This window comes from Hyla sarda, chromosome 1 (genome assembly GCF_029499605.1).
Source record: "Hyla sarda isolate aHylSar1 chromosome 1, aHylSar1.hap1, whole genome shotgun sequence".
Lineage (NCBI taxonomy): Eukaryota > Metazoa > Chordata > Amphibia > Anura > Hylidae > Hyla > Hyla sarda.
The window spans coordinates 262099671-262112451 of record NC_079189.1 but is presented as its reverse complement, the minus strand read 5'-3'; the positions used below and the strand labels follow the sequence as shown (position 1 = coordinate 262112451).

Below are 12781 nucleotides of genomic sequence, written 5' to 3'. Positions count from 1 at the left end.
GGCACCTTTTTTGATCACATTTTCTAAATTTCTAGTATATGAAGTGACCAAAAATTCTTATTTCTGGACTTTAGAATTTTTTTACGCTTGCGCTTTTGACATTAACATTATATTTTAAGAGTTTGGTCATTCATGCACGCAGCGATACTACACGTTATGTTTTTTTTTTTTACATTTTATTTGAAAAATGGGAAAAGGGGAGAGATTCAAACTCTTATTAGTTATTACTTTGTTCCATTTGCAGGAACTTAAATAGCGGTTATCCAGCAGGAGGGAAGTTTCAAAACTATGCCCATTGTGTGAAATATTTAGAAAAAAATAAATAAGCCCTTACTTACCTCCAGTGCTTCCGCTTTACTTCTGGTGTCCTTCTCCAAACCCCAATGTGATCGGTTTTCTGTGCAGCAGCGTGTCTGTCTGGCCCGGGAAGCATCCGGTTCCAATGTGTTTTACTACTTTTACGGGACATCCCTGCAGGCAGCGATTCACTGAGTAACCATGAAATTTTGGGCCCAGGTGCTTCCCGTCTCGCTGCAGCTCAGGAAGACCATCGCACTTTGGGACTGGAGCAGGACACCAGAGACATCGTGGGAGCACTGGAGGTAAGTAGAGGTTTATTTATTACATTTTTTTTCATATCCCACACAATGGGCATAGTTTTAACACCCCTCCCCCGCTCTGCCAGCCAGATGAGCCAATTAATTAGGACCTCACAATACCACTGGATGCATTAAACATGCGGAAAACATATTTAACTCCTTAAGTACCAAGCCCATTTTGGCCTTAACCCCTTAAGGACTCAGCGGTTTTCAGTTTTTGCATTTTCGTTTATTCCTCCATACCGTTTAAAAATCATAACCCTTTCAATTCTTCACCTAAAAATCCATATTCTACTTTGCAGTGACGTTGGTCATTTTAACCAAAATCCACGAAGAAACGGTAAAAAAAAATCGTGCAACAAAATTGAAGAAAAAACGCCATTTTGTAACTTTTGGGGGCTTCCGTTTCTACGCAGTGCATTTTTCTGTAAAATTAGCACCTTATTATTCTGTAGGTCCATACGGTTAAAATGATACCCTACTTATGTAGGTTTTATTTTGTCGTACTTCTGGAAAAAATCATAACTACATGCAGGAACATTTATACGTTTAAAAATTTCCTCTTCTGACCCCTTTAACTTTTTTATTTTTCCGCATATGGGAATATATAAGGGCTTATTTTTTTGCGCCGTGATCTTAAGTTTTCATCAGTACCATTTTTGACTTTTTGATCGCTTTTTATTCAATTTTTAGTAGTATAAAAAGTGACCAAAAATACGCTATTTTGGACTTTGGATTTTTTTTTACGTGTACGCCATTGACCGTGCGGTTTAATTAACTATATATTTTTATAGTTTGGACATTTACACACGCAGCGATACCACATATGTTTATATTTTTATTTAATGGGAAAAGGGGGGGTGATTCTGACTGATTAGGGAAGGGGTTAAAACACATTTATTTACATTTTTTTGCAATGTTATAGCTTCCATAGGGGACTATAACATTGCACACACTGATCTCTTACACTGTTCACTGCTACGCATTAACATGGTATTGATCAGTGTCATTGCCGCTCGACTGCTCCTGTCTGGATCTCAGGCACGGAGCAGTCATTCGGCGATCGGACACGCAGGAGGCAGGTAGGGATCCTCCTGGTGTCCTTCAAGCTGTTCAGGATGCCGTGATTTCACCACGGCAGTCCTGAACAGACCGACTGAGCTGCCAGGATGCTTTCAGTTTCACTTCAGATGCGGCGGTCAACTTTGACCGCGATTGGTGATGTCAGGTATTAACTTAGGGTCCCGGCGGCCATCAACGACCTGATATCGTTACATCGTGGGAGTCTGCGCAGGATGTAAATATACATCCTGCGTCCTTAAGGACCTGGACAATTTTCATTTTTGCACTTTGTGTTTTTTTCTATACCCCTTCTTAAATCGTAACTCCTTCAATGTTGCACCTACAGAGCCATATGAGGCCTTGATTTTTGCATCATCAATAATTTCATAACTAAATCTATAGCAGAAAAAAACATATTTGTGGGGTGAAATAAATAAAAAAACTAAACATTTTGTAACGTTTGGGTGCTTCCGTTTCTATGCAGTGCACTTTTCAGTAAAAATTACACCCTATATTTATTCTGTAGGTCCATGTGGTCTACAGGATACCCAATTTATGTAGAATTTTATTTTATTTACTACTTAAATAAAACTATAACTACATGCACCAAAATTTGTATGTTTAAAATTGTCATCTTCTGACCCCTATTACTTTTTTATTTTTCCGCATAGCGGGCTATATTAGGGCTGATTTTGTGCGCTGTGATCTGTAGTTTTTATAAGTACCATTTTTGTTTTGATGGGACTTTTTGATCACTTTTTTTTTTTCATGGTATATGAAGTGATTTAAAGATGTGCAATTTTTGACTTATATGTGTACGCCATCAGCCATGAGGTTTAACTAACCTTATATTTTAATAGTTTGGACATTCACGTACGTGGCAGTACCACATATGATTGTTTATTTTTGATTACATTATTTTACATTATTTAAAACATGGAAAGGGGGGGGGGGGGGGTATTCAAACTTTTTATTTTGTCCCGATAGGGGGCTATAACATGCAGTCTTTTGACATAGTATAGCATTGGAACAGCAAACGACTTGAGTATAAACCAGGATTCAACGGCTCTGTGCAGTACTTCAATCACGGGAGACACCAGGTAACTTGTAAAACTTTACTAGACAATCATGCAATGTCACTACGCATGCGCAGCTTCCTCAGGCATGTCAGTTAGGGACATCAGAAATTTTGGGGCCCCTTACAGAGTTTGTAGTCTGGGCCCCCCTCCCTGCGGCACACGCTGGATTTTATCTTAGTATCTGGCTTAGAAACATAAAATAATATCTCCACTCCATATTAGCCCTAGTGACTAAATAATACCACCATACTGTAAGGAAATAAAATCCACTATATGCAGACCAGTATCCCTAGCAACACCACAATACAGAGGACATATAATTCTGCCACACCATGACTACAGTACTACCATTACCATTGACTAACACTGCTATGTTGAATAAAAACCACTATACAAAAGATCAATAACCCATATATAGAGGTAGACCCATATATAGAGGTAGACCCGGTGAGATCAATCTCTCAGGCCCTGTACTACAACCCCCATCATGGAACAGAGTCTGGTCCATGATGGGGGTAGTAGTAGTACAAACACTAATGTAGCCTCCTCAGCCACCGTCAGACTCCCGCAGACAGGGAACTAATACTCGCATCATGGAAGCAAGTCTGTTCCATAATGGGTGTATTAGTAGTCCCTCAGCACTGCAGGAGTCTGCTAATGTCACCTCTTCTGGGCATTCTCAGAAGTAATAACGGATATTATAAACCAGGTGCAAACGAATGACATAAAGGCTCATCCGTGTGCCATAGACTTCAATGTTAAAAATAACGGACGTTAATTTACCAGTTTCTTGTGACTGAAGAAAAATTTGTGCATGTGCCGTCTTTTCTTCCTTCACAACTAACGTCCGTTATTCATGACTGGCTATAACGGGTCATAATAGATCATCAAAAAATCCCATAGACTGGAATGGAACTTTGTAACGGACGTTTAACAAATGTTTTTAAAGCTTTTCTAACAGATGTTTATAACGGATCTTTTAACGGATGAATTTTATAGTGTGAAAGGGGCCTATGCTTATTCAACCTGGCATGGACCCTATGTATGGTCCAGCCAACATTATTGCAAATTACAGCTGCATTAAAATAGATACACAGCAAAAGAAGTATCACAATGTATACCCTTTTCCGCATATTTCTGTATTTTCTATATGTGGGAAGCCTATCAGGCTGAATTTGTGTGAGGGGGCGGGAATTCCCACACCCCTCGCACCTCTAGGCGGAGCCATGTTAGGGGAAGGAGTATAAAATGTCCCTGCATCATGTAGGCGGGGCGTACGTGACGTTTGCGGAAGGACGTCGGCAGTTGGTCTGGTTCTCTGAGTGGGGCCATGTGTGTATGGTGCAGCAGAGGATGAGCGTAGCAGTTCGAGATAGCGTCAGGAGCGGTTCAGTAAGCGCCGGGCTCCGGCAAGGTTTCTTAACTTTTGGCTGGTGTCCTGAGCCGCAGCATTATGCTCCCCGGGACCCGGCGGGCGGCTTCCGGCACCAGTATTGTTCTGTCCGGCTGTGCGGCTGGTCTGCACAGCTGGCGCTCCCTTGATAACTGATTGCGGTCTACTGGTCTATCCTGGGGGTCTTCGGCAGGAGCCACTCGCTCGTGGCCACGCTGCTGGGAAGGGGCCGGCGTCTCACGGGTCTAGCCTGGGACCGGCATCCCACGTGCTTTTGCTTACTATGGTGATGGCAGGCTTGGTTGCGGCGGACGGCATCTGTTTGCCTCAGCAGGCCTGCGGTACCGGTTTTTAAGCCGCCTGCAGACGGCAGGTGATGCTGTTGTAAAAAAAAAAAGGCTCTGCCTCAGACCTGAGAATTCGGGAGCCGGAGCGCATATGACCAGAGTATAGTATTAATGTCATAGCGTTACCAGCACATAATTGCAGAGGGTATTTAGTGTAAAAAAGGGGGGGGGGGGGGGAAATGTTTGCATGCCGGCAGCATTATATGCTGGACGCCCGTCGCCCTCAGAGCCCCAATGTTGCGTCCTCGGTGGTACTGGAGGGGGGGGGGCCTTCTAGCTTCTCGAGGCAATTTGAGCCATGTCATTATAGGGTGCCAGTATGCAAGTAGTTCCTGTGCTCATTTCATACGGGTTGTAGTGTTTCCACGCTTTCATTCACTGCACCATTACCATAGATTCACTCATAACTGGGCGATCATTATTTGCAAGCCTGCATTCCATGCATTCTTACAACATATTACATATGTACATGGTGCATTTGCTGCATTTATACCGTTCATTACGTTCATTCCGTGTAGTCACTCATTACGTGCAGTCCCTCACAGCATTTATAATGTGCAGTCACTCTTAAGCGCTCATACCATTCCGTGCAGTCACTCATGTTGTTTACCTGCAGTCACCTATAGCGTCCACACCGTGCAGGCACTCATAGCGTTTCACACCGTGCAGTCACTCAAAGCATTTCACTCCGTGCAGGCACTCATAGCGTCCATACCGTGCAGGCACTCATAGCGCCCATACTGTGCAGGCACTCATAGCGCCCATACCTTGCAGGCACTCATAGCGTCCATACCGTGCAGGCACTCGTAGCGTCCATACCGTGCAGTCATTCAGAGCGTCATACTGTGTAGTCACTCATAGCGTTTCATACCGTGCAGTCACTCATAGCGTTCATGCAGTCGTTCATAACGTTCATACCGTACAGTCACTCAAAAAAATAAATAAATAAAAAATGTGTGTGTATATATATATATATATATATATATATATATATATATGGTACATACATGCGTTGTAGCATCATATACAGAAGGTGCAGTTACAGTGTCGTATACAGTACACAAGGTCATAGTAGCATGCAGTAGGTTACAGGGTTAGGCATAGCACATGCACTCGTGGCGTACTTGCAGTGGGTACGTTGTTGTATCGTATACAGTACATACGCTCATAGTGTTATATTGCAGTGATTAGTTAGTGTTGTATACAGTCCATGCGCTCATAGGGTTGTTGCAGTGGGTATAGTTAGTTTGTACACCAGTATATATGCTTATAGTGTTATTTGTAGGGGTTACACTCATAGGTGATGCATACAGTAAATATTCTCCTAGTATCACATGCAGTAGGTACAGTTAGGGTAGTTTGCAGTACATATGCGCAGTGTCATATGCAGTGGGTACAGTCACACTGGTATGGTATACCGTGCATACGTTCATAGTGTTATAGGCGGTAGGCACAGTTAGGTGGCATACAGTGATTATGCTCAGTGTCATATGCAGCAGGTACAGTTAGTATTTTTGTTACAGTACGTACACTCATAGTGTCATATGCAGAACCCACAGTTAGTGTTGCATACAGTACATGCGCCCATAGTGTCTCATGCAGCAGGTACAGTTGCGGTTGTGTACAGTTCACATGCTCGTTGTGTCACACGCAATGTGTACAGATATAGGGTCATACACTCAGACCTTGAGCACTGTTCGTGTGCTTGTCGTGGTCACATTGCACTTATGCGTGCCGTCCTTTCCATACATGCGCAAGTCGCTGTCCAGTACACATGCTCATAACTATTGTTGTATCTAGCTTCGTACGGTCTTACCATACACACGCTCATAGCTTGCTCTGTTCATACGCCCATGGATTCACACGGAATATACTATACATACGTTCGTACTTTCATACTTTACAGATGCTCATAGCTTGTTCTCTACAATAATTAATAGTTACACCGAACATACCTCTGATACGTTTAAGCTTGCACTGAACATATGTTTTTAGCATTCCACGGTGCGTACGTTTGCAGTTTGTGGTCAGCATCAATCTGTTTAGTCCATTCAGGTCAACATCACGCGAGCGTGCATCACGTCCACAGCTTTATTCAAAGACCTGTCACGTCTACAGGTACGAGGTTTGTTAGTTGGTCTTGTTACAGGCACGATGATTACGCAAAGACCTGTCACATCTACAGGCACGAGGATACGCAGGACCTGTCTAATCTACAGGTACGATAGGCACGCGGAGACCGATCATGTCTATGGACACACTGCTTGTGTTAAATACAGCAGGTACAGTTAGTTTTGTTTACAGTACGTACACTCATAAGTGTCACATGCAGGAGCACAGTTGGTATTGCATATAGTACATGCACTCATAGTGTCTTAGGCAGCAGGTACAGTTACTGTTGTGTACATTTCATGCGCTCATTGTGCTATATGCAATGTGTACAGACAGTGTTAGACACTCAGGCCTTGAGCACTGTTCGTGTGCTTGTCGTGGTCATATTGCACTCACGTGTGCCGTCCTTTCCATACATACGCGGGTTACTATCCAGAACATATGCTCATAACTGTTGTTGTATCTAGCTTCATACTGTCTTACCATACACATAACTCGCACTGTTCATATGCTCATTGTGTTATATGCAATGTGTACAGACAGTGTTAGACACTCAGGCCTTGAGCACTTGCACTCACGCGTGCCGTCCTTTCATACATACGCGGGTCACTATCCAGAAACATATGCTCATAACTGTTGACGTATCTAGCTTCGTACTGTCTTACCTTACACATAGCTCTCATTGGTCATACACTCATGGATGCATACGGAGTATATTACACATACGTTCGTAGCTTTCATACTGTACAGATGGTCATAGCTTGTACTCTACAATCACAAATAGTTACACCGCACATACCTCTGTGCCAGTATACTTCGCATACGTTAAATTTGCACTGAATATACAGTGGTAGCAGTCCACGGTGCGTACGTTTGTAGTTCGTGGTCAGCATTAATCTGTTTAGTCCAGTGATGTCAACATCACGCGTACATACTTCACGTCCACAGGCTTACTCAAGATCTGTCACGCCCACAGGTACGAGGTTTGAGTTAGATTGTCTTGTTACGGGCACGATGATTACGCAAAATCCTGCCACATCTATAGGCACGATAGTACGCAGGACCAATCTAATCTACAGGTACGATAGGTACGCAGAGACCGTTAATGTCTTCAGACACAATGCTTCTGTTGATACCTGTCACGCGTTCATGTACGACAGTCTATAGGCGCAATTGTTACACGAGTTCTGTCAAATCTACAGGAATGTGCATGACAAGGAGACCCATCATTCGCTGCAGGTCGTCACTCCTCAGATCTTATTTAGGACGACATGTTGGGCAGGTGAGGGTATGGCTCACTGTTCAGTCGAGTCAACTCTTCAGGCAGGTTGCTTATTTGCTTAATTGGTATAGGCGTCATGCCAATGTAAGGTCATTGTCACCAAAGGTCGGTTATTGTGTCAGGTTGCGTATCACTTGACTAACAGTGGAAACTTTGCCACTTATTAGCAGGGACTGGAGTATGTTATGCCTGGTAAGTTTATCAGTTCCATCTTGCTGCATTTGTCACAGTAAGTAAGTCAATAGGCTCGAATCAGCCAGTATGTAGTCGGGTCCTGTGCCAACGTCAGGCCGTCCGTAGTAGGCGGCTCTACCGTTACTCCTCAGGGTCAGGTACTGCCAATGTGGTCGCGAGCTGGCAGGTTCAACTCTCTTGGTTGCTCGAGGTTAGTTCAGTTAGGGGTAGATAGATATGACTAGTGGTGGTGTGGGTTATCTTGATCAGGAGCAATGTTATCAATCCTATGTCTGAGTTTCTTTTCCCCTCTTCAGGCGTGCCCTCATACGCGGTTATGGGCACAATTCAACCGCTGAGTTAGTCATTCTCATTGGTATAGGTTTAGGTCTGTCTGTAAGGTGCAATCTCAGGTATGGAAGAACTCTAACCTCTTGGTAAGTCAATATGTGTTTATGTGTAAATCGGTAGTCAACTCTTGCAACCACGTGCACGAATGAAAGCCCTGAGTACAAGTGGGAAGCCTATCAGGCTGAATTTGTGTGAGGGGGCGGGAATTCCAACACCCCTCGCACCTCTAGAGGGAACCATGTTAGGGGAAGGAGTATAAAATGTCACTGCATCATGTAGGCGGGGCGTACGTGACGTTTGCGGAACCCTCCCAACCCTCCCTTATTCTTATCAACTCATCACAGGGCATGCCCTCTTCAGGCGTGCCCTCATACGCGGTTATGGGCACAATTCAACCGCTGAGTTAGTCATTCTCATTGGTATAGGTTTAGGTCTGTCTATAAGGTGCAATCTCATGTATGGAAGAACTCTAACCTCTTGGTAAGTCAATATGTGTTTATGTATAAATCGGTAGTCAACTCTTGCAACCACGTGCACAATTGAAAGCCCTGAGCACAAGTATGTATTTTTTATGGTTTATATTCACGTGGTAACATATATGTATTATTATTGCGATTTTACATTGTGCTTATTGTTGTGGAATATTGTATTTGAATAGAAGGGGTTAAAACCCTCTGGTATAAGACTGGGAGGGTTTTCCCTAACTGATATGCCTGAGGAAGCTGCGCTTGCGCAGTGAAATGCGTAGCATGATTGTCTAGTAAAGTTTTACAAGTTACCTGGCGTCTCCCATGATTGAAGTTCTGCACAGCGCCGTTGAATCCTGGTTTATACACAAGTCGTTTGCTGTCCTATTGTTTTGCACAGAAAGGCTGCAATCAGGCTGAACGTCTTCTTACACTTATGCGTTCACCATTGTTGTGTATGTAGGTACCCAACTTGCTCCGGTAGGCTGCTTGTCTTTCCTGCCTGTATATTGTGGTTGTCCTGCACTATGGAGCGCCTCTCCTTTATGTTATAGCATAGCATCGATTGGACGGCGAGGAGGCAATTAAGGGCCCTCTCACCTTCCACTCAGCTAATTGGGACCCTCAATTTCAGCGCGGATGTCCCAATCAGCTGTCCTGAGTTAACTGGCACCATTAACCCTACATTTTAGATGCAGAGATCAACTTTGATTGCAGCATCTAAAGGGTTAATGCTAGGCATCGGCTGATCAGCGAAGCCCGGCTATTACTGTGGGTTCTGGCTGCTGATAGCAGTCTGGACCCACAGGGTATGAAGCGTGCTCTGCTCGTGAGCATGCTTTAAACCCTGGTAAAGGAACCAGGGTGTACAAGTACCAGGACACAAGTGCGTACCTGTACAGCCTTCGTCCTAAAGGGGTTAAAGTGAATCATCTTACTAAACCAGTGATGCACACACTTGGGTTTTAGGTTTTATAAAAAACGTCAATATTGCTTGAGTTTTCCTTCATTACAAGTTTTGAGCAATTAACCCCTTAACGACGCAGGGCGTATATTTACGTCCTGCGCCGGCTCCCGCGATATGAAGCGGGATCGCGCCGCGATCCCGCATCATATCGCGTCGGTCCCGGCGCTCATCAACGGCCGGGACCCGCAGCTAATACCACACATCGCCGATTACGGCGATGTGCGGTATTAACCCTTTAGAAGCGGCGGTCAATGCTGACCGCCACTTCTAAAGTGAAAGTGACCCGGCTGCTCAGTCGGGCTGTTCGGGACCGCTGCGGTGAAATCGCGGCGTCCCGAACAGCTGACAGGACACCGGGAGGGCCCCTACCTGCCTCCTTGGTGTCCGATCGGCGAATGACTGCTCCGTGCCTGAGATCCAGGCAGGAGCAGTCAAGCGCCGATAACACTGATCACAGGCGTGTTAATACACGCCAGTGATCTGTGTAAAAGATCAGTGTGTGCAGTGTTATAGGTCCCTATGGGACCTATAACACTGCAAAAAAAATGTAAAAAAAAAAGTGTTAATAAAGGTCATTTAACCCCTTCCCTAATAAAAGTTTGAATCACCCCCCTTTTCCCATAAAAAAAATAAGTGTAAAAAAAATTAAAAAATAAACAGATGTGGTATCGCCGCGTGCATAAATGTCCGAACTATAAAAATATATCATTAATTAAATCGCACGGTCAAAGACGTACGCGCAAAAAAAATTCCAAAGTCCAAAAAAGCGTATTTTGGTCACTTTTTATACCATTAAAAAATGAATAAAAAGTGATGAAAAAGTCCGATCAAAACAAAAATCATACCAATAAAAACTTCAGATCACGGCGCAAAAAATGAGTCCTCATACCACCCTGTACGTGGAAAAATAAAAAAGTTATAGGGGTCAGAATATGACATTTTTAAACGTATACATTTTCCTGCATGTAGTTATGATTTTTTCCAGAAGTGCGACAAAATCAAACCTATATAAGTAGGGTATCATTTTAACCATATGGACCTACAGAATAATGATAAGGTGTAATTTTTACCAAAATATGCACTGCGTAGAAACGGAAGCCGCCAAAATTTACAAAATGGCGTTTTTTCTTCGATTTTGTCGCACAATGATTTTTTTTTTCCGTTTCGCCGTGCATTTTTGGGTAAAATGACTAATGTCCCTGCAAAGTAGAATTGCTGACGCAAAAAATAAGCCATAATATGGATTTTTAGGTGGAAAATTGAAAGGGTTATGATTTTTAAAAGGTAAGGAGGAAAAAACGAAAGTGCAAAAACGGAAAAACCCTGAGTCCTTAAGGGGTTAAGGGAAGCCTGTTAATTTCACGATGCTCAAATCATGGCCAGCACATGAAACCCTGACAGACACCCTTTTACAATATTCTGTGACTCGCTCTGAATTGCTGTGCAATTTCAGAATACTCATAGTTGTGACTTCAACTGTTAATAGGGCTCTGAGTCATTGGGTTGGTCCGCCAGCTCTGATTGACAGATCAGGGCTGGTATGACATCTGTCTCAGTTTACCCCTTGAAATATCCCTAGAGGATTACCCATATATGGTAGTGCATGCCATATAGTATTGTCTTGATAGAAGTGGCAATGTTTTGGTTTCATTAAATATGGGTACATTGGTGTCCACTTTCATTCCACAGCCAAGATTTATTAGTTGGAATGGGTTTTTATATTTTAATATAGATTATACTTTAGTTCTAAGATTATAGTTATTTATTCAATGCTTATTCTATATTAATCGATGGATAACAATGTGACTACCTGGTCAACACAGGATTATCAAGTAGGTTTTCTGTGAGGCACCCCTAATTGAAGGTAAGCCACAGAAGGAAGACTAATTTGGATAAAGAAACATTTAAAATCTTTGCATTGATTTTGACAAATGTATCTCTGTATTTTGTCTGCTGAGGCTTCAGTAGAAAACAGTTGATAAATCCTGGTTTGCTGTAACACCTAGAAAACCTATTTAGAAGGTTTAAGTCTGTACTTTTGACAATGTCTGTCCTTCGGATATACATGTAATTGCTTTTCTCTTCCACTTTATAGGAACAGGAGAAACTCCAACAGTGGGTAATCTAGACCTTTACATGGCTAAACTCCACAATGTTATAGAGGGTAACCCAGTTCAGCATGAGAAATTGGTCATCCGGATAAAAGAGATTTTATCCAGAATAAATAGGTGAGTTATGCCTAAGACTTAAAAGGGTTGTTTACATTTATGTTGCCATTATAAAAGTTGATTTCCAGAGGATTGTGACCCTTTCTATCTGTTGTTGAAAGTACACCTATCACACAATGGTGGCCAATTGTAGGCATAATCAATAATTAAGTTTGCTCTCTCTATATACCTTTTTTGCCTTGTGCAAGTATTTCTCTTATCAGATAACCCTCCAACTTATCCCATTCAGCAGCATCCTAAGCAAATGCTATGATGTACTTTTATGACATACAATTATTTGTTTGCTTTCATTAAAACCTACAGATTTTCATTAACAATATAAACATAGCCACAGAGGTACCAGAAAAAGAATTTGTTATTGCTGCTTTAACCCCTTAAGGACACATGACGTTCTCATACGTCTCCATTTCCGAGTCCTTAAGGACACATGACGTATGAGAACGTCATGTGTTTTACCGGCCCCCCGCAACCATCTGGAGCGGAGCTGGTCCCCGATGCCTGCTGAAATCGTTCAGCAGGCATCGGGGCATATCGCCCAGGGGGGTCATTATGACCCCCCATGTCGGTGATGGCCGCAGATCGCTGGACAATTCAGTCCAGCGATCTGTGGCGGATTCCGGGTCAATCGGGTCTCCAGTGACCCGGTGACCCGGAATTATTGGCTGATCGGGGCCGTCAGAGACGGCCCCGATCAGCCAGAGCCAGCAGGGGTGAGGTGGC

General features: G+C 43.2%; 1 protein-coding gene across 5 annotated transcripts in view; it reads left to right on the top strand.

Annotated features, from left to right (window-relative positions):
* HMG20B (high mobility group 20B) overlaps positions 1-12781 on the top strand; it is a 207893-nt gene that overhangs the window by 178436 nt on the left and 16676 nt on the right. For 4 of the 5 annotated variants that reach the window (XM_056571322.1, XM_056571312.1, XM_056571303.1 and 1 more), the window contains one exon: positions 11929-12061. In XM_056571322.1, the coding sequence (XP_056427297.1) occupies positions 11929-12061 (133 nt within the window). Of the gene's footprint in view, positions 1-11928; positions 12066-12781 lie in introns of those variants that run through there. The other variant, XM_056571340.1, reaches the window with a different exon arrangement.